Genomic DNA, 26367 nt, shown 5'->3' on the forward strand with positions numbered 1-26367 from the left:
CTCGTGCATGATGCACGCAGCCCTAACGATGTGTGTGATTTTTTCATGTGGCTTTGTTTTTATGATCACACTGGAAGACAAAGGCCACACTGTGCCTCTGACGAATTGACCTCTATGTATGGTGATTACGCTTATTAGAAACACCTCAAGCCCCCCCAAAGTTGTGCCATGACAATTTATACTATTTTCACGTAACAATACATAAATCATTAAATTCACATGCATGTATTGGTGGTGGTGGTGGAACCGAGCGACTAGAAAATGAAGCTGTGTGACTCAATTCCTGTTATTTGCACAAATAGCAAGAAAAAATACTTTTCTTGCCAGTGAATGCTAAAATCAGGGCCCTCTTATGTTAGCAGCTAACATTTTACTTCTAATGATTATTAGTGTGACCTATATCCCAGTCCCTGCCAAATAAACGTCTAGTGTTCAATGAAGGCAGTTCAGGCTTTACCACAGCCGCCTATTGAGCATACTACCCACCATGCTTAGATCCACAACCTGAAAGGCATGGACAGAAATCTGTTCCCAAGTGATACTCATTTCTCCAATGCCTACTCACATAGGGACTCACCATTGCAAAGTGTAAAGAACTACTAGAATACATAGGCAACATGTAGAATAAGTTAAAGATCAGGAGCAATAGCTGCAGGAGTAAAAGAAGGTGCACACGAGGAGGTTCAGTAATTGCGGGTATTCTTATGGTAATCTCTGGTCGCTGAGGAGTAGCGGAGAGTGACCGAGCAAACAATGGTGGTGGAGCCAGGAAGTCTGGCCTGCCGTCTCCAAGGCCCCAAAAGGCATGGCGTGCAGGGCGCCAACACCAACGCCAGGCTGCTGCTGTTGATGTTGCTGCTGCTGTTGTTGTGCCATCTGTGGAGATAGGCGCAAAGCAATCACAAATACCAACGCTCACAGACACGCACACACATGCAACATGAAGTGCAAGGGCATGTGGACAAAATAACATTTCTTTGAAAAATGAAGAAACCTTTTTAAATTAGGAATAATGAAATTTGACCAATCTCAAAGTATGTGGGTTGCCACGCATCCCTGACATGGATGAACAACAACTACACAAGTGTGTCTCACATACTCAAATATGAAAATCAGTTTGAGTATTCATTTTTGTGTCTTTAAGATTTGTTCACTTAGACACAAATTTTCTTCCTTTCTAGGATGTGTTTCAGAAGAAAAATTAATAAGACTTAAAACAAACAGACAAGTTTTGTAACCAACTTATAAACTCAAAAATAACACAAAGAAAATGCTCAAGGCTACCACACAAGTTTCTCACATTTAAGGGGAGAGAGTGCACTGGCTATTCTAAACGTACATCAAAAAGGGTAAGAAGCAAAATTCACCAATGGATAACAAACCTAAAAAGTCGATTCAGGAATGTCATTCTTTGTCGTTGCCCTGCCACTAGCCCAAATGCAACAGAAGACTTCAATAACTGTGCTCCGGCGCCCACTATCAAGTATTTGGATTTTGCCTGACATGCTGAGTATCTCCGTCACTGAATAATTTTGTTAACACCATTTTTCCATTCTTCATCAACTTTATCTGGGCCTTTTTGAATTACAGCTATTAGTCTATGCTGACCAATAAAATCATTCCCAATTCAAATAGTGCTGGACAAGTTTTTCTTATTCTAGAATGATTTGTTTTTTGTTCTAATTCAATTTATTCGGTCCCCATAGGGAAATTCGTCTCCACCGACTGTACCGGGCGGTGGTACAGTCGGTGCTGTCGCACCAGAGCATGCACCAGATGACCTTTTTTTACAGTATTCCCAGGTAGTCTCCCATACGGGTACGAACAAGACCTGACCCTGCTTAGCTTCTAGAGACTGCGCATTCTTAGGGTACTGTGGCAGTTATACACATCATATATATGTTTATATACATTTTTTAAAATGACTATTATATTTGAATTTTGTGTTCAACTTTTCTACCCGAATCGATTACGAATAAAACAAAATTTCCCTGTTGGCAAAATGCCTTACTACATGTAGCCAAGACCTTTCTGGAATAATGGTAAAAATTGCTAATAACGGGCAGCTTTTAACACTCCCTCCCTTCTTTGGTGAGCGGGCGGCTGCAGTGTGGAGGTCCAGACATCAATAATCAGACCTTAATGCGTGTCCACTTCCTGCTCTGGAAGAAGAGTGGCAGTCCAAACATACAAGCCCAAGGCAGAGCGCTCGCAGGCTACACAAATAAATTGTAGAATGACTAAGATTGAAATCACAGTATTAGTAGGGGGCTGTTTTGACTTCAATATGGCTGCCGGCCCTCTTACAAGGGTCCTATAACATTTATACAGATGATAACAATGCCTTATTTTATTCTCTCCACCATGTTATGAAGCTTGCCGGAAATTCTTTATCTTTCTTCATTCGATTTAGGTCGTTTTCCATTTTCTTAAATAGATTAATGTCTTTTATTACTTTGGTGGTAGAAGACTCGTGTAACAGCCTAAACAGTAAATGAAAATGAAGTCCCTGCTCAATCTAGGGCACGACTTAAGCAATTGTTACCACTGATACTCAAATGTGCTCCTTGTGTAGAAGATGACGTGCATATTTGGGGTAATGCTACTACTCTGCTGTTTTCAAAGGGAAGTAGGCGTTCTAGGATTGCTGCATTTATGTGATTGAGTGTAGCTTATGGAAGATGTGTGCAGTTTCCTGTTAGGTTTCAAGGCCCTCCCCAAGACTGCTTGACTTGTCTACTTTCCTGCATTGGCGTTTGTTTTTTGAGCTCACAACGTAGTTCACCAACTTGCACACCCAAAAAACTGCACATCGTCCAGTCACTTGTCTAATGTTCTCCTCAAAGTGGGAATTCTCACAGGGAGATCACCAAACCCCTTCACCAGCCAGAGACGTGTGAAATGGGGGTCTCAGTTCCAACTCTTTGTCCTGCCCTGGCAAATGGAAAGTGACAGACACTGGCTGGACATTGGCAATAATTACCTTACACGCACATGCACTATCAGCATATGCAGTGTCCACCAATCCCCATCTTGAAGCCCCCTAATTATGCTATGTGCTCCCATAATTGTGCACATCTTTGACAACGTCTTCAGTGTACATGGAGAGGGTTAAAAGGGAGAATCAATTTGTCCATAATGCTGCAGTCACACCAGTAGCAGAGAACAAGAAAATCCAGTGTTTCCAACGCTATGTAAAGTCCACCCATCTCTACCTTACACTATTTATTTCATTATGTTTGCAAATAGAATGGCTTTTAAAAATGAAGCCCTGCTTGGCATATTGTAGATGTGACCCACCATCATTCTCTCATCAAAAATATGCCAGAAAACCCACTAGAAGTCAGTCAAATATCTTATTCAAACAAACGAGAAAATTGAGTCACTGACTTCAATTGACCTTGAGGTTCAGGTGATATGAGTATAATGGGTAGACACTTATGATATTGTCAGGAAGCCGTGACGAAACTGACTACAAAAGTTAATTTGATGCATTCATTTTTCCTGTTCTCATGCGGCACCACATGCAGGTATAAAGTAGTCTTTGACGATCATGAATTGTACTGGCTCTTTCAAGATAATGCTTTGACATCCGTTTCATTTGCAGGGCACAGGTCCAACATTACTACTTAAATTGCTTTAGTTTTGCTTTGTCTGTATGGTAATGAGGGACAAATTCAAAACGATGACTGCACACTGCTATGCCAAGCCCCTTTATCTTGATATACAAATGTCTAGGTGTTTTAATTGGTAACAATGATCTTCGAGTAGTTTTCACCATTTGGGTGAAGTAGTTAGAAAATTCATCCCCTGGTTCCAAATATTTGGCAACATAAACATTGAGAAGACCCAAAAAAACATCTCAAGAAGCCATACCAACATAAAAGCAGGCGGTTACATGCTCTTTAATCTTAATACACTGTAAATTTTATGTGTTGACAGTGTTCTGGATCCAAAGAGCTGGCGAGCCACAGGGTCTTCTTCTCATATTGTGATAGCAGACGAGCAAACATCTGTCGTGAAAGCTCTGAACCCAATCGTTGGATTGGGACTGACAGAAGCCTCCGTCCCACCAGTTCTGGCACCTCTTCTGCCCACACGAGCCTCCGTCCAGTTGCGCTACAAGATGGGAGGGCTGTCGTTGTGGGTGGCTGTTACCTCTGCCGCCCTGCTGATGGTCCTCGGAGCAGAAGGTATGAATAATGAGCTGCGCCAGGTCTTTATCTACCTCATCTAATGACTCGATTCGCCCATGCAAGAAGTGTAACCAATTACACCTTTAAATGTATGTCAAGGAGTTATTGCTTCTATTTGCATGTTGGGGTTGAAGATGAACTAAAATGATTCAAGCTATTATTTGACGTCATACAAATTGTCTTTATTTTTGACAATTATACAGGAAGTGTGAAATAAAAATACTTAAATTAAAGCTGCTCTATTGAAGAAATTGCTGAATTAAACTCAAATAAAAACCTGGCTCCCTTGTTTATGCGCACTTGTATGAGCCAACTCGCCTGATGAGTTATTATTCGGGCGACATATTTTTTCCATCAGACGTGTTCCCTGCCAAGCTTGCATACTAGATATTTTTTTGCTGCCATCGCAGACCCAGCAAACTTTCTCTGGCCCTGCGCTGTAGGAAGCTGTTGAACCGATTGTTCCCGCTTTCACTTCCTCATTACACATGAACCGTTTCCTGTATGACACGAAGCGTGCTGAAAACGCTCCACGCGGTCATTGTTCTCCGGAAATATCCCTCTGGAGACACTTTTGCCTTGTGAATAATGCTAGTTTAAGTTTCCCCTTTTCTTCATGCCCATCAATTCACATGTATGTCAAAATGTCACTGCCTTTTATTCTGAGTTTTATTGGCTTAATTTGTTTACCTTACGTCACATGTGCCATGGAATATTCTAATTTTAGTTGTTCCAAATTCATTGTGATTTTTTTTTTTTCATTCACTCATTTCTACATTGTACAGTGTTACAAGTTCATTTGTTTTTAATTGCTTTGTTGTTAAAATAAGTCTAAAATAATGTGTAACTTTTGTTGTTCGAGAAAGTAATTCATTACTTAGATAATACGTTACCATGAAAATGTTTGGTTAAAAAAAAGTAGGCAAAAACAAACTGTTCATAATTCAAAATGGTCTCTCAAATATTTATCTTTTTATAGTTGGGTTTGCGCTCTGTGGAAATCTGTGCTTGGTGTAAGTGCGTGAGTTTGTGTGTGAGTGTGTATGCGTGTAAGTGTGAAAGATGCACGGTGATTTTAAGAGTCAAATTACCCAGAGATCTTTCTGCCAGACCTCAGTCTCCATTGACGCACAGTCAAGCACATGTGCCTTGATGCAGACACACTTTTTGGGGTATTTTTTTTTACTCCATGTGTTGCCAGGCTGGTGTGTTTTAAAACTATTGTGACAAAACAAGTACACATCCTGTTTGGCATGTTACACAACAGACACCTACATGTTGGGTATTTGTACGAAAATTTCATAATCTTACATTTTGAAGACTCAGAAAAGGAAATATGATTTGAAAAGAATTTGTCGCTAAAAGCGACTATCCTAACCAGAATTTCACACGCTGGACTTTGAAGTTGTCTTTGTCTATCTGTCCGTGTTGATTCAAGTCAAGTCATTTTTATTTGTATAGCCCTAAATCACGAAGAGTCTCAAAGGGCTTCACAGATTATTACACTATATTACACAGACTATTTTTCAGCCGACGAGAAGAGTAGGTTATTCATATGCTATGGAGTAGAAGTGAGTTTTAAGCTTAGATTTAAACATTTCCACTGAGGTTGCAGATCGGATCTCAGGGGAAGAGCATTCCACAGCACCGGTGCCCGGATGGAGAACGCTCTCGAACCAGCAGAACACTTCTTTGCTCTTGGGATCACCAGAAGACCGGCACTCTCAGATCGTAGGCTTCGGACCGGGACATAGGGGGAAATCAGATCTGAAAGATAAGAGGGAGCAAGTCCATGTATGCTTTTGTATAATATTAAGAGAACCTAGAAATCACATCTATGGCTAACTGGGAGCCAATGCAGGTTAGCCAAAATTGGTGTTGTGGGATCGTACTTTTTTGTCCTAGTTAAAAGCCTCGCTGCGGCATTTTGTACCAGCTGAAGAGACTTGATTCTAGACTTCGGGAGACCAGAGAGTAGTGCATTACAGTAATCGAGACGGGAGGTAAAAAACGCATGAATTATAATTTCCGCATCCGACTGAGACAGTATTGAACGGATTTTAGCAATGTTACGAAGATCGAAGAAAGCGGTTCTAGTAATTTTCTTTACATGCGTTTCAAAGGATAGATCAGGGTCAAATATGACACCTAAATTTTTAACTGAGTCACTCTGTGTGATGTGACATTTGTCAATGTTCACAGCAGTTTTTGAGAATAAGTCACGGCATATAGATGGACCAATGACTAACATTTCGGTCTTTTCAGAGTTAAGACGCAAGAAATTGAGTGACATCCACTCTTTTATCTCAATGAGGCAGGCCTCCAAATTTCCACAGTTTAGTGTGGGAGATTCCTCCAACGGAAGATATAGTTGAGTGTCGTCTGCGTAGCAGTGGAAGCTGATATTGTACTTGCGAATAATATCACCTAATGGAAGCATGTAAATGCTGAAAAGAAGGGGGGCCAAGCACGAACCCCACGGAACACCACAGGTAACATTAAAGGGCTCAGATGTCATTTCGCCATATTTAACACAGTGCGTCCTATCTGAGAGGTAGGATCTGAACCACGAGAGGACGGTCACTCGCATGAGGCTGCAGCTCTAAATGAAATTTGTTGTGCCTCTTTGCTCTTCCATTTTTGGACTGGTGGTGTCAACGGTCATTCAGCGGCGTTTTCAATACTCAAATGCATTTTCTAGGCGTTGGCATGGCTGGTCAACATATTACATGTCACAGTTGCACCACAAGACAGCTGATGTCAAGAAAGTGTTTTTAATTCGGTGTTTTGGGGTCGCACACAAAATAATCAATGATACTCTAACAGTTTCCCCAAATTATCTTTCTTTATTTCTTGCAACGGTAACAATGAAGTTACTTTCACTTAAAACAAATCTGGGCCATGACATTGCTGTTTGTCGGAGATATTTTAAAAAACAAAAGCGGTGCAGGGTGTTGGACTTTTGGTTTGTCAGAGAGAGTGGGCATTTGTACTCCTCCACTTGTTACCATGACGACCAGACAACTCTAAACGTTGACTTCAAGTCCCGACATGTCGGCGCACAACTCGTGTTGTTGCCGCCAGGAAAGGAAAGCTGACTGGAATGCACTACATATAAGAAGAAAGAGAAAAGAGCAGCAGTAAGATAAGGCAGCTGCAGGACACCTGATAACACGAATCCAGTCACTCCAATCCCTCATTTCTTTTCCTCCTTCCATCTCACCAAAACTTTCCACAGAAAAAATAACTTTTTCTAGTCCTCTTCTTTTTCCACTTCTCACGAAGATTTTAGCTGTTCAAAGGAGACATTAGCTGCGAAAAGTTAATTCGGAAAATCCTTGTAAATAGCAAAAGTCGAGTCACCAGTCCACATGCTGATAGAAAAGGAATGCTTCTCCGCTCTGATAACGCCAACCAACTAATCTGTGCAACATCACGACATCATAAAACCTCACATTAAACAAGAAGAATTTTGAAGATAGTGACTTCAATTAAACGTTAAGTCAGAAGTGGGAATTTACATTCTGTTTCAAAGTCACTTTTTTATGTGTGTGTTTGTACCCAAAAGTGCTCATCAGTGTCTTAATAAGAGTGCACATTCGTTCCCTAAAAATATTATACTGTCTAAACTGCTGATGTAATCCAGAACTCGACAATGAATCACAATCATTCTTCATTCCAGGCTCTCAAACCACAACAAAGACATTTTGTTCATCGTGAACTCACTTGACAACTGAAAAATATTTTACGAGCACAGAACATTTCTGCACTCATCCAGATCTTTCCAAGAATCTTGGGACAAATCTTTCAAGACTGATAGAATCGTTTGTCTGTGACCATCTAAACTCAACGTGAGGACTCTCCTCAGTTACCTAGCATAAAAAAAGTTTTTGGTATTTTTTTCCTTAAATTTTCTAATGTGACCTCTCAAACCAAAAAGCGCAAATAGGAATTGACAATAAATTATTTATAGAAAATAGGATAGTAGGAAATATCACTCCCTCCGGTGATGGTGTTGAATAGGAGTGACTTTCTCATTTCATGTCATGTGTGTCGTCTTTTTTCAGTTTGCTCAAGACTTTTGAACCTTTACTGGGGCATGTATGCCTTATGTGAAGTTCCTAAACTCATCAAATAGTCACAATTAATGACATTTCTCACAATTCCAATATTTATGTGGCACGGATACAATTTCACTTTCTTATCTCTGTATTTTACACACAAGTAAATTCTAGTAAATTCTAAATTCTAACAATATGATGCAAAGCACAAATCTTTATGGGAATGTGTTTTTCTTTAGGTTAGCTTAGTTTAAGATAGTTTTCTTTACATGGGTTAGGATAAACTAGGTTACCTTATTTTAGTGCAGGCTGACTTAGGTTACGTTGTGTTAAGTTAATAAGGGTTTTCCAAAGCTGACATTTTTTTAGGAGACCCTCTTTTCATGAATACTATAACAAAAGTTTTAATGAGTTTGTAGATGATTTACCTTGGAAGTACTGTATATTTTTACCTGCTGATCATATAGTGTCTTTTGTTTTTGCGTTTGCAGCCGCAGGTCAGAACCCAGATCACGTCCTCCAGGGCACAGGCGTAAAAGCGGAGGCCCGGCGACCCGGCGAGGACTCCACCATTGCTCCTGAGGATGCCGCCCGTTTTCTGAGCTGCTATTGCTCTGGGCATTGTCCAGAGGATGCCACCAACAACACTTGCCTGTAAGTGCAAACCATGCTTGTTGTCTTTTTATTATGCCAAGACATTTCTTTCATGCAAAAGAATGACATTCTGGTATTTCTTTTCTCAGCAAATGTGGTATCAGTTTTATTCAATTGAAGGGTTGCAACTAATGACTATTTTAATAGTCGGCTATTCACCAAATATTTAAACGATCAGTCGAATAATCTGATATTACTGGTATTATTTTTTTCTTGAACTTAGCATGAGGTTGGTTCAGGGGTCATTGGCGAATGATAATAAACACAAGCAAAATGGGTACAGTTAAAAGTACATATTTTATTTAGTATTCTGCTTATTTGTAGAAAAATTAAACGAAAATGGACTATTAGGCACAGTGCTCCAGTCAGTAGAGACATACATCCAACAAATAAAAGTCATTTTTAGGGACAGGCAAATAAATAATAATTAAAAATTGGGTAAACATTTGAGAAATAAGAACATGCTCATTAGCAGCAGTAGAACATTGGATAAATCTAACATTATGTGCGTTTGTTGTTTTTCACAAAGGAACTTAACAATTCTCTACATTTTGTAATCAAACCATATTGACAACTGACATTAGTCATTTTTAACATTTTGGAAACTGACATTTGTTTTTCGGATTACTTGCATTTAATGTCAAATTCATTTGTTCGGCACATTCGGTCATAACACTCAAACTCTATTTTATAGTGAAATATACACGTACAAAAAGTATAATGCATGTCATCAAAAATGTATTTGCTTGAATTTTACTCAAATCTTACTGAGGCGAGTCAGACTGTTTAATTAAAAATTTCGGACATGCTTTTGTCTTAAAAGGTTTTTGTATCACCAATTTACTTTCATGATACACAAGGTGTGCTGTGCAAATTTTGTGGGTTGTCTTTTATTTTCGCCTTATCCCGACTGAATAGTTCCCAAACTTTAGAGGTTTTGGTCCTGGAACTTTATGTTGACACCGTCCTTTCTGTTTGTTACTGCTCAAGACAGTAGCTATTACGCATGAGCAACCCACAGTAGAAATAGTATTCAAGTAGAGAAACCTGACTCTGTTGGGAAAACATGCGTGGCGACCATAGTCAACAAAGTAGTTCTTCTTCAAAATTTTCTATTCTCTATTTTTGTTGACAATGTTGACAAATTGTTGGAGCCCTATTCAATTGTAAGCATTTCTTCGGGCATATCCATTTAGTTTAACTTTATACAATGAAAAAAAACGAGTATCTGTTTACACAGCAGGTATTGGTCTAAAAAACCTGCACATCATCCTTAGTTTCAAGTTCAAATATTTACTTTGACTAAGTGCTACCAACAAGCAAAACAGAAAGTAGCATTTTGTTGCTAAATAACCGCTTGGTTCCCCTAACCCTGTTGTCAAGCTTTTTGTTGTTGATTTCTCAGCAATTGCTAAAACCACAATCTTTAAGATGCATTAGGCAGGGATCAGAATTTTCCGCGGATCCGCGGATTTCCGCTGTTTTTGAACCCCAAAGGTCATTCCCGTAAATCGTCTAAATTCGATGAAAAAATATTTGGGGGGGGTGAGGTATGATACGTGACTGTTTCATCACCCCAAGTTAGCATTTAGACCATTGGTCGATAGGTTTGCTGATAACCAATCAGCGGAGCTTTTGTTCAGAGCATTGGCTTTCTCAAACATGGCGCTCCTTCCGGTCTTTTCAAACGGTGAAATGAGTGTTTGAAAAAGTAAATATGAAAATACTAAGAAAAGAAGACGAGGCTTTTGTCTCCGAGATTGATAAAGGAATCAAGAATAAATTTAAGTGGTCATGGCTGGAGAAGACTGTCACAGTAAACGTTAAAATCGGCGCAAAGATCAAGGAAGTTACAGAAACTTTGAGCCAGTTCATCGCAAAGTGTGATGTTCCAGGGAAAGCAAAGTGTCTATACTGTGTCGATCTGATCAATTATGGTACGCGAGGTTGTGTGGCACTGATCGATCATGCTAAAATGAACAAGCACAAAGCAAAAATAGCTTGCCGGCGATAAAATTGTGCAGTCGGATCCGCATTTAAAATCGGCAGCCACCGGTTCAACATTATTGGCCGTTTCAAATACTTCCACTTCAAATACTAGCAGCAGTCAACCACTGGTTCCCCTGTGTGACAGAAAATCCCAATCTGAGGTATTTATAAATCTATTTATTTATGAAATGATTTTATCTTTTGTGTTTATACAATATTTAGAACAGGATAAACAAAATTTAAAATTTGTTATAAACATGATTAAAATAGATTATTTTGTATCATTATGATCATGTTCAATATTACAAATGCTTTTAATGTCAATATATTATTTATTTTTTAATATATATATATATATATATATATATATATATATATATATATATATAATACATGGTTTCTGTTTTGTTGGATTTAATTCATTCTAGTGCAATTTTCACATAGCAAATAAGATAAATGCTGTTGACTTCAGGGGGGCTTTGCCCCCCTGAGCCCCCCACCGGGCTCCGCCCTGGACCCTGGCTATTTCAGCTGAAAATGAAAATCTCCATTCTGATCCCTGATTAGGAGAGCTTCGTGTATTGCTGTCATTAAAAAAAAAAAGAAAATAGAACTTTCATGCAAGATGACAAGTATCATTCTTCAGGACCAACGGTCAGTGCTTTGCAATCATTGAGGAGGACGAGCATGGCGAGGCCATCCTCACATCAGGATGTATGAAGTATGAAGGCTCGCACTTCCAGTGCAAGGTACGCAAGCTCGTGCTCACACACAAGCACACGCAATCAAACACAGTCAGGATATGTGTAACAATATCATTGGTTCTTGATTGACAGGACTCCCCCAACGCTCAGAGCAGGAGGACCATCGAGTGCTGCAGCACCGACTTTTGTAACCGAGACCTGCAGCCCACGCTACCCCCCCAGGCTCCTTCAGGTACCATTCATTGTTCACAGCATCAAGGGGTCTGTTGTTGGCCCTTTCCAGCCATTGCATTTGTTTACTGATCTTTTCCCATCTTGTTTCCAGAAGGCAATCCCCACTGGTTAGCCTTCCTTATCTCCATGACAGTGTGCTGCTGCACACTCATATGCGTCACTGTGGTCTGCTACTACAGGTACGTGCTGCACACGAGTATAAATCAACTGTACACGCTTGTTACTTGACACATTTCCAGAGACTCCATTAGTCATTTGGAACTGTGCATTTCACTACTACAGTACATTTCACTTACCAAAGGCAGTTTGAATACTCTTACAAAACCTACCGTATTTTCCGCACTATATGGCGCACCGTGTTATAAGGCGCACCTTCAATGAATGATATATTTTAAAACTTTTGCCATACATGAGACGCACCCCATTATAAGGCGCTATAAGTGCATGCTGGTTTAAGATCAGGTAATTGTGCAATTTTGTAATTGTAATCCTGTGCAGTCCTTCGAGACATTTTTGTGATTAAGGGCTATTTACGGTAAATAAATGTGACTTGACTTGACTACAGTAGAGAATGTAGTTACGTTATGCAACCTCTAGATGTTGCCACGCTAAAGGGAATGTCAACAAAACATTCAAAATGGTCAAACTTTATTGTTAACAAACAAGCTTTCCACAACTCCATTCACTCCCAAAATAAATAAACAGCCGTTTTATTATTTTCTCTGAGGTAAAGCATTTTCGTGACACATCTTTAACATCTTTGAACAACATCAAGGCATATCATTTTACTTTTCCTCCATTTAGTCAACACGCAAAAAAAAAAACGTCTAATACTGTTATTTTAAATGAAACGTTAGTGCAATCGCAATAAAGTGACACTCGTAATGTGCAAAAACAACAAGTGCAAAACAATAACAATAAAGCAATAACATAATAACTGTAAAATGTAAAACGTAAACACACAAAAGAAAAACAAAGATCACTCTATAAGCTCCTCATCGACGAATCCCTCGAATTCTTCTTCTGCAGTGTTCGAATTGACCATCTCAGTGAATGGGCCATCCAACACGTCCGGCTCCGTTTCATCAAGGTCGTCATTAATTGAGTCAGTGTCGCTGATGTTGTCTGGCTGTTCGGGGACAATTCCCGTCTTCTTGAAAGCTCGGACCACAGTTGAGACTGATATATCAGCCCATGCATTTACGATCCACTGACAGATGGTGGCGTATGTCGCCCGGCGCTGTCTCCCCGCACGTATGAAAGAGAATCGTTGTTTAATATTTCCCAGTATGCACAGCGCGAAAAATGGAGTCGGCGGCTGTTTCTCGTAGTTGCGAGACCTTGCGAATTTAATATTGAGCCATATATAAGGCGCACTGTGTTATAAGGCGCATGGTCAGCTTTTGAAAAAAATTTAGACTTTTAGGTGCGCCTTATAGTGCGGAAAATACGGTAATCCAAATGAGGAGTTTGGGATTTATTGAAGGCAAAAGTCGTTATATCAGTATGTTCTCACTTTTACACTTAAGTCATGACTCGAATGTTTGGAGGATTTGTGCCTGAGATTTAGTTGTGAGTGAAATATTTATATTTGTGTGCTTATGTCCGTATGTTGCTTGTGTCAGATACAAGTGGCAAAGTGAGCGTCAGCGGTACCACAAGGACGTGGAACAGGAAGTGTTCATCCCTGTGGGGGAGTCTCTTAAAGACCTCATCCACCAATCCCAGAGCTCTGGCAGCGGCTCCGGGCTCCCTCTGTTGGTATGTGCTTGACATGGCACCGGCTTTGTTGCTTCACGTAATACATAAGAATCAAATTAAGCTGTTTCTTTTTTCTGCGAATTGCACCAAAAGGTCCAGCGCACTATTGCCAAACAGATCCAGATGGTGCGCCAGATTGGCAAAGGTCGCTACGGAGAGGTTTGGCTGGGCCGCTGGCGAGGCGAGAAGGTGGCCGTCAAAGTGTTCTTCACTCGAGAGGAGGCGAGCTGGTTCAGAGAGACGGAAATCTACCAGACTGTCCTCATGAGACACGACAACATCCTTGGTACTAGGGCACACGTGAGATGATGTCACTGATGTGGCTGATGTCATCTTTTACCGTCTCAATAGAAATGCTGTGTTAAGGTGGTACCTCAATGCATCCATTTTACACAGAGCGGTTATAAGGTGGCAGGGCTAGCTCTTCAATCACCTGCCTCATTTTACTTCCCTGTACATAGATACCTTGCATATTTTGCATCAATTCGCAATTTTTTCTTTCCACTTCAGAACCCCAGCTTGCTCATTAACTATAGCATTTTTTTGTGATGCTGCAATTACACATGGCAAAAAAACTATATTTCTTTTGTGTCATGGACCAAATTTTCTACACTATGAACGCACCACATTATAAGGAGCACCCTCCAAAAATAGTATTTTGTCACATTTTCAATATATAAGGTGCTCTGGACTTTGAGGCGCATGGGAATAAAATTACAGTAAGAGCTACTTTATTTGTGTATATCCGTTGCGGATTTTATACACTCACGGTACAAATGAATGCCATAATTGATCAGTGGAAAAATGTCACCAAACAAAATCGCAAAACACTGCATTTAATGGGAATCGAACCTGGGTCGCGGCGGTTAGAATATCGAAAACTAACCTCTACACCACAAGTGATACAGATCACATACAAAAGACATTAGATTTGATCTCATTATCAGACTATTTTTACTTTCGGTGCCAGAAACAAGTGTTAGAGAATGGAGAAAACAGAAAGGTGTCCTAAAAGATATAAATATACACAAAAAAGCACAGCAAGGGTAACAACTCTTTGGTGTATCTGATGATGAATTGGTGTTTATTCAACTCTTTTAGGAATCTAGGTGGTCTAGTGGTTAAGTACCGGTGCTTTCATTGCCATGACCTGGGTTCAATTCCCATTTTATATATACTAAGCTTTGCGATTATGATCAGCGATGTTTTTCAATGGGTCAATAATAGCGGTAATAGACCTTAAAATCGAGTATAGTAACGCACATGTATAACACGGTACCCATGGATCATTGAAAAGTCTTAATAGTATTTAAATTCATCATCAAAAAAATTAGGCCTTAATTGGGATTAAAAGTGCTTAAATCCAATTTTCAAAAGTCTTAAAAAATGTGAATACATTAATAAGATTTATATTTGTTTTAACTAAAAAGTTTTCGTAACATGTATCAATTGTATTTTTCTAAATAATTCTAAATAATTTACTTTCGGGGCTACATCAAGTGACCACAATAACTGAACTATCAAAACGGTGATGTGGTTTCAGTCCTGCCTTTCAGGGCAGACGCATTTCTTCGGTCTGCCCACAATACACAACTTGGGACAGAGACGTTTACTCTGCACCATGGGAAATGAGAAATGGCTGTACGACGAACGTCTTTCACCATGGCTAAAATTTGTGCCAAGTAATGTGCATGGTCTTTTCTTGTGTAAAGAAATATTTGTGGTTTTTTGTGTTTGTTTCAACTGTGGGTTTTTTGTCAACTTGTGCTTAAATTTGTATTTGAAAGGCATTAAAAAAAGTATTTAAAAGTTGTTAATTTAACTTGCCTTAAGCTATAGGAACGCCGTATAAATATGCGTTTCCAATTTTATCGCACAGTATTTTGCAGTGTATTAGGCGCACTGTGTTATAAGGCGCGCTTTCAAATTTCCGGCCAATCTGGGGTACTTAGGTGTGTCTTACAGTCTGCCAAAATACAGAACTTTATATTGTCAGTTATCTGAGGTTTTTTTGCAATTATGGGTGTGGGGTCAACATGATGGAGGATTTTTTTATTTTAGCCTATTACTGTCCAATGTAAACCAATGTATCTTGCGTAAGGATTAAAGAAAAACTGCAAACCAAACGGAGCAAAGTCTAACAATTATTTGTGAGGGGATTCCCTGGTTTGACGTTTGATGTTTTCCAGGGTTCATCGCAGCGGACATCAAGGGCACGGGCGCCTTTGCGCAGCTGTTCCTCATAAGCGACTACCATGAGAACGGTTCGCTGTACGACTTCCTGAGGACAGCCACGCTGGACACGGCCACGCTCTTGCGCCTGGCGTACTCCACTGCCTGCGGCTTGTGCCACTTGCACACGCAAATCTACGGCACGCAGGGCAAACCTGCCATCGCCCACCGCGATTTGAAGAGCAAGAACATTCTCATCCAGAAGAACGGCACTTGCTGCATCGCCGACCTCGGCCTCGCTGTCAAGTTCAACAGGTGGGATCCAGATTCTGTCGCCCATGCAACCCCCTGCTGCTTTGTCTGACTCGCTTTGCATCGCCGTAGTGACACCAATGAGGTGGACATCCCACTGAGTACGCGTATGGGCACGCGGCGCTACATGGCGCCGGAGGTTCTGGACGAGAGCCTAAAGAAGAACCAGTTCCAGGCTTACCTGATGGCTGACATGTACAGCTTCGGACTGGTCGTCTGGGAGATGGCTAGACGCTGCGTCACCGGAGGTACGACACATTCGTGATTTGATCCTGCACATGGCGTTTGTACAGTCAAATTCAGGGACATTTTTACCCTAAAGCATTCTTGCGTACACGGGCCCAACGAGGTCAGATCTAAGAAAAAAGTTTCAATTACCGTATTTACCGGACTTTAAGTGGGATTCTTTTTGCTTACCGGTAAAAGTGACACAGGGGATGAATATTTCATTGGATTTAGTGATATGGAGTGAAGCTGATTGTTTGGTAAGCATGACCTTTGTGCTAGAGTTATCTGAATAACTCTTAATATGTTACATCGTTGCTGCCATTACCAAGCATGTCAATCATGCAATGTTTGTCTGTTTTTCTCTATTTTAAATTGCTTTTCAAAATGACATGTTTGTTTTTGGTGTTGAATTTTCTCAAATGTCCCCCAAAATGTGATTTATATGCCAGGTCGGGCCTTATATGTTTTTTCCTTCTTAATTGTGCATTTTTGGCTGGTGCGACTTGTACTACGGAGTGACTTACAGTCTGGAAAATGCATTAAACGTTAACAAATGTTTTTTTTAAGTATTTTGCTGTGTTTTTAGTCTTTTAATTTATTTGACAACTCAGGATTGAAAGTTAATAGGAAAACAACCAGTTTCATCCATGTCGAAGACCAGGGTCAGTCACCTGACATGCATGCTCCTGTAACTTTAGCTAGCTATCACCCAGAGATTTCAAAGAGCTGCTTTCCACCTTGAGTTCATTTTAGTTTTTGACAGCACAACCTTAAAAAATGTTGTACTGGTCAATTATTTCCATGTTATGTTCAAATGTTCACTGCAGTTTGTTTTAACTTGAGTGAATTTAAGGGCAGATGCATTTCGCAGCCTGCAGGCAGCAAGCATATGGCCAGCTTGGGGCGCTCCGTCACCTTTAGGCGGCACTGCACGTCACATTCCAGATTTTTTTCTCATTGATTCCCCAATGCAACATCTGTCACAATATAACTTTCTATTGCAGCCTGGTCATCCTGGAAGGGGGATTACCTCATGTGCGGTCCCTTCTCATGGTTTCTTATTTTCCTCATGCTAGGTTTTTTAATTTTTCCATGCTCTTATGTAGGTTTCAGATCTGGGGATGTTGTATTTGTGTACTGTGCAGTTTTTTCGAGACATTTTATGAGTAAGGGCTTTAGAAATAAATGTGACTTGAATTGAATTTCTCAATATCTATAGTATTAAAATAATTATTAGTAACTCTGAAACCAAGGGCGTAGTTTGGGTCTTGGCATTGGTGGGGGCAGAGCTCGCTTTTTTTTGGTGATCAAATAAGATACGTTGGGGACAAAAAAAAGATTGCTCGATATTGGTGGGGACACGTCCCCTCCGTTCTTGCCAAAACTTTGTGTGAAACTATTCACAGTGGGCCCTGTAGAAAGAGACAACTTCTGAATGATTGCTGTGGGAACAGCCACAGTTTGAAAGAAAAAAATCTTCACACAGCAGGTCAAAATATAACTGATTTGAAGCTTTTTACTTTCTAAATTGTTATTATTCTTTGTGGAACTGAGCAAAACTGCCCCAGAAATGTACCATTAGGGGAATATTTTAAAGCAATAAGCAACTTTGCACTTTACTTTAGAAAATTTGACTGCATTGGAAACTGAGCTGGAAAAAACATACAAGTCGCCCCTGGCATATAAGTCACATTTGTTAAAATCCAACACCAAAAACATACATGTCATCTTGAAAGGCAATTTGAGATACAAATAAAAAGGAGAAAAACACAGTTTGAAATTTGCCAAAGGGGTGATAAGATAAAGGTTTTTGAAAGTGATTCTCAAGTCGTCATGTACACACACATACACACACACACACACACACAAAAAAATAATAAATTCATCGGGTGTGCATGCAGGCATGGTGGAGGAGTACCAGCTCCCGTATTACGACACAGTGCCATCAGACCCGTCGTATGAGGACATGTTGGATGTGGTTTGTGTCAAGGGCCTGCGCCCCACTGTGTCCAACCGATGGAACGGCGACGAGGTAAGCGTTCAATGCCAAATGCCCGGGTGCGCCTCTGCGTCACACTGCTTACGTGTCTTTTGGCTTTTCTAGTGTCTGCGCGCTATGCTGAAGCTAATGTGCGAGTGCTGGTCGGCAAGCCCCGCCTCCCGACTCACCATCTTGAGAGTTAAGAAGACTCTGGCCAAGATGGTTGAGTCACAGGACATCAAAATCTGAATAATTTAGGAGAAAAAGAAAAACCCAAGTCACGGAACTCGTCCTTCTTCTCAAGTTCCTTCGGTGATGCTTTCTGTGAAAGCAATGCAGACCACTTCCTGTCCCTGTGTAGCCTCTTCTTGTCCTCTTCCAAAATCGTCAATTTTTGGGGGGGTTCTCCCCCTGGTTTTTCTCCATAAATGTCTCAGCTGCAGGGAGATGTCGGAGTCGTCACCGTGAAGACGTGAACCGTCCTGTTTTTTGTTTGTTGCGGACACGAGCAATCCGATGGGTGGAGACATACCTCAGTGGGTGGACGGCAAAATGTATTTTCACTATTTATATGAAACGCCGCACATAATGTGACTTTAAAATCACTTTTGTATGCAATAGACAGAAATGTTAACGAACGAGCTCTGTTGGACGAGGTAACAAGGGCTGAGTTCGGAAATCGGTTCTTCAAACCTTGGGAAACGCAGTCTTGTTGCCCAACTGGGCGACACATTGAAACGCTTCAAGCGCAGCATTCTGCTTGGGTAACGGGCTCGTTATGAACAACAAATGGGAATGCCCCTCTTCTTTGTCCAAACACACGTATGCAGTGGTGTGTGGGCATCAAAATGAAAATCTGTGTGCACTCGTTATTACGTCTTCGAAACCACAAATTCAGACTTGGCGGCATCTTTTTAAACCCCCAAACTTGGTTTGCCATTTAATTCTATTTTTATGAGCGGTGTTGCTAAATGTCAGACGTTATTTTCGAAACCAAGCAACAGAAGCTACTTTGATGCCACAGGCTACACGAGTAAGCTAGTTCATCTGATTATTTGCATGTTTGTGAAAGCTGCTTTTTATTTTATTTTCAATATGTGACGGATGATAATTCAGATAAAGTCATGCTGTTGTCAAGAGTGCTAAGACTAATTTAGCATTCACCAAGATGTGGGAGCCACAGCAGTATCTTGGGAAACAGTTCTTTTTTTGCAGCAACTTTAAGGTTGTTTTTTTTTACATATATATATATATCACAACCATGTGCATGAACCATCACTACTCAAAACATGGTACTGTAATAATACTGCATTTGTGAAAAAAAGAATGAAAGTGTTTTGTAATCTCAGGGGCGAGAATCCCTTATGACGAGACCAGTGCATATGCGTCACATAGGAGTGGGGCTGCTTTGTCAAACCACGGGCATCCCAGGTAAGAATGCCCAACCAAACTCACCTTGCTGCTGATACTGGCGAGCTGTACCCAACTTTAAACGGTGAAAGTGTAAACGGCCATTTGTATAATTAAAATGAGGTCGTATGAATTGTGAACGCCAACATGATCGCGTTATGCAATGTGTTTGTGCTTGTGAGAATAAGGTAAATAGCCATGTTCTTTGAGCAGAGTAGCTGTTAAGTGCTTAAAAAGCATACAAAACATAACAGCAGCAGATTCTAAACCGGTGCGGACAGTTTATTACAAGTTATTAATAATCATGTCATATAAAACCACGTCATCATCCACAATTGATGGCCAGGCCCTAAAGCCAGTTCCCCTAAATACTCTTGTGAGCTGTCCAAATTTGAAACATTAAATTTTCAGATTTGTTGGCTACCTTGTTTCAATTTTTTAGCCAAGGTTTAGCCTTTGGCTCCTCCCATTAAGTTTGTATGCGTCCAATCAGACTTTAGTAATTGTTTTCTTTGTATTTAAGACTTTTATTTTTTAAAGGAGAATCCTGAAGTTTGGAGATGTTAACGATTTAATTCCGACGGAAGACACATTCAAGTTTCATCCCCGACAAAAATGAAGCCACTTCGGTCAAAGCAACCATCAATGTGCATCCCCTTGTGCTAAACTATGCTCAGTTTTTGCAGGAAGTGATGGTTGCGAAATGTCTGAAGCTGTTGAATTCGCTCAAATGAGCGATTTTGCAGCAGTCAACTTTTAATATCTAAAAAGCCTTATGAGACGTGTAGAAATGTTTTTTCTTTGGGGCGTTATGGAGTTTACCAAGTAAGTGTATACTGTACACTCAAGTCTGTCCAATGTAACAGTTATGAATAAATAACCTTATTTTTAGTACTCAACTGCTTTGTCTTTTGTTCGACTCGCTGAACGAACCAAAAGAATGGTCCCTTTATTTTGTTAAAGATTTACGATTAATGGGAATGGACAAACTCGCTTTCTTGCTGTAGTTTTAAATTACCGTACGATTTCGTGTGTCAACATGGCTTACATCGCCCTCTTCTGGACTAAATGAGCAACGCAACTCAGTGGGAGTAGAGGACCAGCCTGCAAAAATCTGCTTTTAAAAATGCTTCATTGAAATGTATTTGCCTGCATTAAGTCGTACTCTCCACGACATTTAATCAAATTCACCAATTGTCTTGATGGCCAGAAAGAACATGGTTATTCGGTAAACAAGCCGCGGCAAATGGGCATTGTGTACCGTTCGGCGCTTCCTAGTGGTGAGTCATGAATTTTGCATTAATTTCACATAACCTGAGCTTAACCGAAAACGGATGTTGGCAACCCAAAAGGTTAGGCCATATGTTGGGCAAAAGAAGTAGTTAAAAAAGTTGTATTTGTTTTATAAGGAAGTCTACAAATATGCCACGTTTATACTGTGTGTATTTGTTTATTGGATAACGTTAAGAATATTTGTCCAACAAACCAAATCGATCCTATTAAAAAAAAAAAAAAAAAACGCCGGGGAGTCTGTAGGAAGCAGCAATAAGCCACACGCTCCAGAGCAGCTTGATACGAACACTGAATCCCTAATGCCCCCAAAAAACGGGTCGGCACCTTGCATGGCCGCTATTGGTGAGTGCGTGTGTGAATGGGTAAGTGTGAAGCACTTTGGGAGGTCTTCATTGACTTGAAAAGCGCTATATAAATGCAGACCATTTACCATTACCAATCTCCAAGAGGAAGCTGACTAGATTGTCCACCATCTTGTTAAGGCCCCAGTGTAATATTTGACCATTAGATTGCACTGCTGTCTTAATACCAACGAAAACGAGTGCCAGAGCCATCAACAAGGTGGCCGACAAACATGGCAGTGACTTCTAGTTAGGGATTTACTATGCAAAATACAAATTTATATATATATATACAATGGTATGGTCTATTTATGCCTTTTTTTGTAATCATATGAGTCATTTTGTACTTCGAGGAGGCACTTTATATCAGTGTCCCTTTAAGGGTAGCCAATACAAAAACCTTGGCAAAAAATTAAACGTGGCAGAAAGGTCAGTCTTAGTAAAATGTATGCTTCTTTGTAGCACTGTTTTTCAGTTGAACTAAACAAGAGTAACATCTGGTGCAGGGGTCACAAACCTCTTACATTTCTGACTAGGGTGATAGCTAGATAAACATATCTCAAGTTTTTATTGCCATTGTAATAAGCAGGGTTAAGATTAACTAAAATTGATTTTTCTTTAGAAGTCATAACTAATCACTAGTGATCCATTTTCTAAGCTGTTCTACGGGTAACTCGGGTGTTTTTAAGGTACTCTGTGCCCGTGGGCATCACTTTGAAGACCCCTGATCTAACAGGTCAAATATTTCACAGTATACGTTTAAACCAGGAAAAATATTTCCAACTAGTTCCATGAACATTTAAATGAACCGTGTTGACTTGGTACTTGTAACATTGACAAATGTAGTTTGTGTTCATGAGCAAGCCACTTTAATGGTAAGAATGTCCGGAACATTCAGCAATTGCAACAAATATCTTGAGCGTCATACAGCATGCAAAAAAATAAGTCTGACACCCTAGCTGTCGTGAAACAAACTGACTTTTTATTTAACGTCCATGTGCCTACTTGTCTTCAGGCTTGTTGAAACAATAAGTGAGGCAGCACTTTCCGCAATAATGACGGTCAAAGTGGCTGGCCATAAACACGCCGGCGCCGCACTCCTCGGCCGGGCACTCGCGCCGAAGGCGATGGATCTTGCCGTTCTCGTCCACCTGCGCAGAAAACATTAGCCGGGAATGGATGGTGAAGGGTGTAGGGCGTGGCTCCAGAGCGTCTTCTCACCTTGTAGTACTTGAGAACAGCAAGCTTGACCTTCTTCCTCTTGTGCTTGTTCTTCTTGGGGGTAGTGTAAGACTTCTTCTTCCTCTTCTTAGCACCACCGCGAAGCCTCAGCACCAAGTGGAGAGTAGACTCCTGCAGACCAAACGACATTCACACTATCATTTAAACCATCTGTGCCCAACGTGGTGACAGTAGATACGTAGTACCAGCTTAACACCTGGGTAGCCGCTAACTGGGTCTAACAATAACTCACAAGTGGTTTTCCAGGAAATTTTATTTCTAACCGAAATGTTTGAGTAGTTGACGGAGACTCGTAACTCAAATTCTAATAACCTGGTCATAAGTCATAAAAACGCAGCTTTTTGTGTCAATCATCAACAATAAGTAGCCTTCAATTTTAAAACGGTTTGATCCCTGCATCGACTGTTGTCTGTGCGATTTGATAAAGGTGGCACACTTGTTCATGCAAATTGGGTGACTTTACCTTCTGAATGTTGTAATCTGACAGAGTGCGGCCATCTTCCAACTGTTTTCCAGCGAAGATCAACCTCTGCTGGTCAGGGGGAATTCCTGTGCACATAATATAAAAAACTGTGGGTAAACCATTGATTCCAGGTGACTACCGCCAAGCAGCAGGTAAGACAAAGACAACTGGTCAGTAATCTCAAATACGTATGAACATTTGTGTTGGCAGGCAACTTTAAAACTTCAGCCATACCTTTCAATTTACAAGTTTCCCCCATAATATTTGTTTTTTTAACCATTTCACAATTTTAGTACATAAATTCTCTTTTTAAAGAGACACTTTGTCTTGCCCACCTTGGCCATGATCCAGATCAACTCAGTCACTGAGAGCAGATGACAGCATTATTGTAAATCACTAATGAAACGTAAATGTGTGAAATCCTGCATTGCTATGTAAATTTAGAAACACCAAGTTCAATGCAAATAGAAAAAGTAGGATGCTAAAATAATCTGGGTTAATTTGGTAAATAATAGATTTGTTTACATGAATCATATTCGTTTTATTCTAAATAGTCTGCATTGTGCCTTTATAACACTACAGTTGTCTTATCTTTCTCCCGCATGACAAGCCTGTATGTGTTTACTAAACCTTAAACGAGGAATTTAATTTTCCATTTTAGTGGCAATACAAAAGCTACCTCCAAATTCAATAAATGTTTATTTTAAATTGTCACAAGGTTGCTTACTCTAATATTGAACATTTATATGGTTTTTCTGTTGTATAATCAGCCCAATTGGCGTTTCCCAAATTATTTCAATGAATTACTGCATGTTTCCCAAATTCTGTCTTGATCTCATTTGAAAATGTAAGTGATGGCACAAATGCATAGAATATAGTTACGTAGTTGTTACACCCAAACATTACAATAATGTACAAAAATTCAAACTTTTTGGAGAAGTTTGAATGAAATATGTAGCACTTTATAATACTCACGCAGTGCCAAAAAAATAAATCACAATTTGCTTAAAAAGTTTGGCTAATTATAGGTTTGTATAACAAAATGAAAATAAAATTTCCACTGAGTCCCTAGTTGATACGGCCCTTTAATGACTTCTAGTGATTAAGGGATATACAAATAAACATGACTTGCTTGTGAGTAACTGGGGCCGCGTTGTGAATGTGATGTATTACGTTTGTTACAAAGAATTTGAATAATTAAAGGTAAAGTCCACAGCAAAAACATATTCTGGACTATTAAGCATTCACACATACATCATTGAGAAATTATTGATATCATTTAAAAATGAGAGCAATTGGCTAAGGTTGACAGTAATGATGAAGCAAAGTTACCATCTCTTATGTAAACATATGTATAAATCACTTATTAAAGTAATATTACCTTCTTTGTCTTGGATTTTGGCCTTGACATTTTCGATAGTGTCTGATGGCTCAACCTGTCCCAAAACATGAGAGACGAGTTCAGAATGCACAACATGAAGCCCATGGTTCTGAGAAAGCTCAATTATGTGACATCTGAAGACAAAAATATGGCAAGACTTTTACTTGGGCTCTCACGTGTTTCTAGCGCTAGGCTATATGCTAACTGCACCGAGCGTAAGCAAAGATACCGGAAAGCACACACCCCATAATGACATTAAGGGCACTAGAAACTCCAACAAGCGCCATGAGAGTTGTGATATTATAATAAAATGAAGCAAAATACCGAAATGAAAATATATTGAAAATTTGGGGGAAGTCTTAAAATGTGTGGTTGGGTTCGCTCACCTCGAGGGTTATAGTCTTCCCCGTGAGGGTTTTGACAAAGATCTGCATCTTGGCGCCCAATCCACCTAAACGATAGACAACACGGTAAGGATTTAAACTGGCGTGCTTGTTGTTAAACGTTGTACATTGGGAAATTAAAACTAAATCGGGAGCGCCATGTTGCTACGAGCTCACCTCAAATGGCGGAGCAGCAGAAAAGAGGGCCCTGAGGTCCTCGCACGGGGTTTTCTGACCTATGTTTTCACGGACTAGGTTTCCACTGTAATGCCTGAGAAAAAAAAAGATGACTACACCATTTATTTATTTTTTTCCACGTTTATACGCAAATGTTTTGCTTTGAAAAGGGTATGAAGTCTTGAGAATTATTCATTTGGAGGGGAAATTGGACACCTGGGTAAAACTGCAGCACTGCCTGTAGCAACGTTACGCCAGGCAGTTTTTCCTCAGTGTTAATACGGCAAGTTGCAAAATTAAAGAAGAACCCCTGAAAACGAACACTTTAGAAACCATGAGATTTAAAGACGCGGTTATTAAATGTGTTTTTTCTTTTTCACTAGGAGCCCGCCAGTCAATGTATACCAGTTGACCGAGAGGTGGTGCCATAATTCAATATACAAGCATTATCGTCTTCCTTAGAGGTTTTTGTGGATGTTGGTTGTCCATCCATCCATTATCCCCACCACTCAGTGGGGTCGTGGGGGTGCTGGAGCCCATCCCAGCTGTCCTTGGGCAGTGGGCACCGGAGACCCTGAAATGGTTACCAGCCAGTCACAGGGCACCCAGAGACAAACAACTCATCCACTCGTTCACACCAAGGGACAAATTGGATTGGCCGATTAACCAGACATGCATGTTTTTGGAATGTGGGAAGAAACCGGAGTTCCCGGAGGGAACCTGCGCAAGCACGGAGAGAACATGCAAAACCTGCACAGGAAGGCCGGTATTCGGATTCAAACCCACGACCTAAGAACTGTGCCACGAACACGCTAACCACTCATCTGCCGTGCCACACCGGTTCATGAACCGCTCATCCAAAATACTTGGCACACGCTTCAGAGATTCGAGCCGCAGAGCAGATCACTACATGATACCATTAATCGTCAAACTTTGCAAAGATACATGATGAAAATGACACATGCAACATTTTTGTGAAATATGCACAAAGAAAGTTAAAAACGCATTAGGAGATGCATTGGTGATTACATACAATTTGATGAACTTTTAGGCTCTGTTTGTAAATCCATATTTAAAACTCCTTCACAACAGTTTTAGAACAATTTTAGAAAGAAAACACAGAGAACAGCAGTTTGGTCGTGACTTAAACTGCGCTAACATACGGCACTATGGTAAAATACTATACGTAGCCATAATGCAATACAACTTTTACTTATATCTGTACATTCAAGGAAACTGTGCGGGTCAGATGTATCGACATTTCGTTCTGTATACACGTGTACTAGAATGACAATAAAGTAGATCTGAATCTGAATCTGAATACGTGTAACAGAGTAGAATTACTGGTAAATTTATTTGTCATGATTGCTGATTCAGGGCACCTG

General features: G+C 40.2%; 2 protein-coding genes across 3 annotated transcripts in view; one reads left to right on the plus strand and one right to left on the minus strand.

The window, feature by feature from the left end:
• The window catches only part of bmpr1aa (bone morphogenetic protein receptor type 1Aa), a 30782-nt gene extending 10181 nt beyond the window's left edge, over window positions 1-20601 (plus strand). Inside the window, exons 3-13 of one of the 2 annotated variants that reach the window (XM_088350630.1) lie at window positions 3943-4193; window positions 8749-8911; window positions 11547-11649; window positions 11737-11836; window positions 11933-12017; window positions 13464-13599; window positions 13693-13885; window positions 15789-16086; window positions 16156-16331; window positions 18213-18343; window positions 18416-20601. In XM_088350630.1, coding sequence (XP_088206756.1) covers window positions 3943-4193; window positions 8749-8911; window positions 11547-11649; window positions 11737-11836; window positions 11933-12017; window positions 13464-13599; window positions 13693-13885; window positions 15789-16086; window positions 16156-16331; window positions 18213-18343; window positions 18416-18541 — 1762 coding nt within the window. In that variant the 3' untranslated portion in view covers window positions 18542-20601. Of the gene's footprint in view, window positions 1-3942; window positions 4194-8748; window positions 8912-11546; window positions 11650-11736; window positions 11837-11929; window positions 12018-13463; window positions 13600-13692; window positions 13886-15788; window positions 16087-16155; window positions 16332-18212; window positions 18344-18415 lie in introns of both variants that reach the window. The other variant, XM_088350629.1, reaches the window with a different exon arrangement.
• Window positions 20602-22296: 1695 nt separating this feature from the next.
• Window positions 22297-25060, minus strand: rps27a (ribosomal protein S27a). Its single transcript, XM_088350864.1, has 6 exons — window positions 24983-25060; window positions 24809-24873; window positions 24423-24477; window positions 23042-23127; window positions 22558-22689; window positions 22297-22487 (listed from the first exon to the last, which is right to left on the minus strand). Exons 2-6 carry the CDS (start codon window positions 24854-24856, stop codon window positions 22338-22340), a joined length of 471 nt encoding a protein of 156 aa, XP_088206990.1. The 5' UTR covers window positions 24857-24873; window positions 24983-25060; the 3' UTR covers window positions 22297-22337.
• Window positions 25061-26367: the final 1307 nt, after the last annotated feature.

The sequence above is a fragment of the Urocampus carinirostris genome, chromosome 13 (genome assembly GCF_059441175.1).
Source record: "Urocampus carinirostris isolate Australia breed hairy pipefish chromosome 13, RoL_Ucar_1.0, whole genome shotgun sequence".
Taxonomy (NCBI): Eukaryota; Metazoa; Chordata; class Actinopteri; order Syngnathiformes; family Syngnathidae; genus Urocampus; species Urocampus carinirostris.

What these genes read in the sequence shown, in the direction of transcription:
- rps27a (XM_088350864.1), bottom strand. Translation starts at nt 24,856, where the DNA reads ATGCAGATCTTTGTCAAAACCCTCACGGGGAAGACTATAACCCTCGAG. An exon ending in GGAAGACTATAACCCTCGAG is followed by an intron (nt 24,478 to 24,808) that starts GTGAGCGAACCC and finishes GTTTTGGGACAG; the next exon opens with GTTGAGCCATCAGACACTAT. An exon ending in CAAAATCCAAGACAAAGAAG is followed by an intron (nt 23,128 to 24,422) that starts GTAATATTACTT and finishes TTATGTGCACAG; the next exon opens with GAATTCCCCCTGACCAGCAG.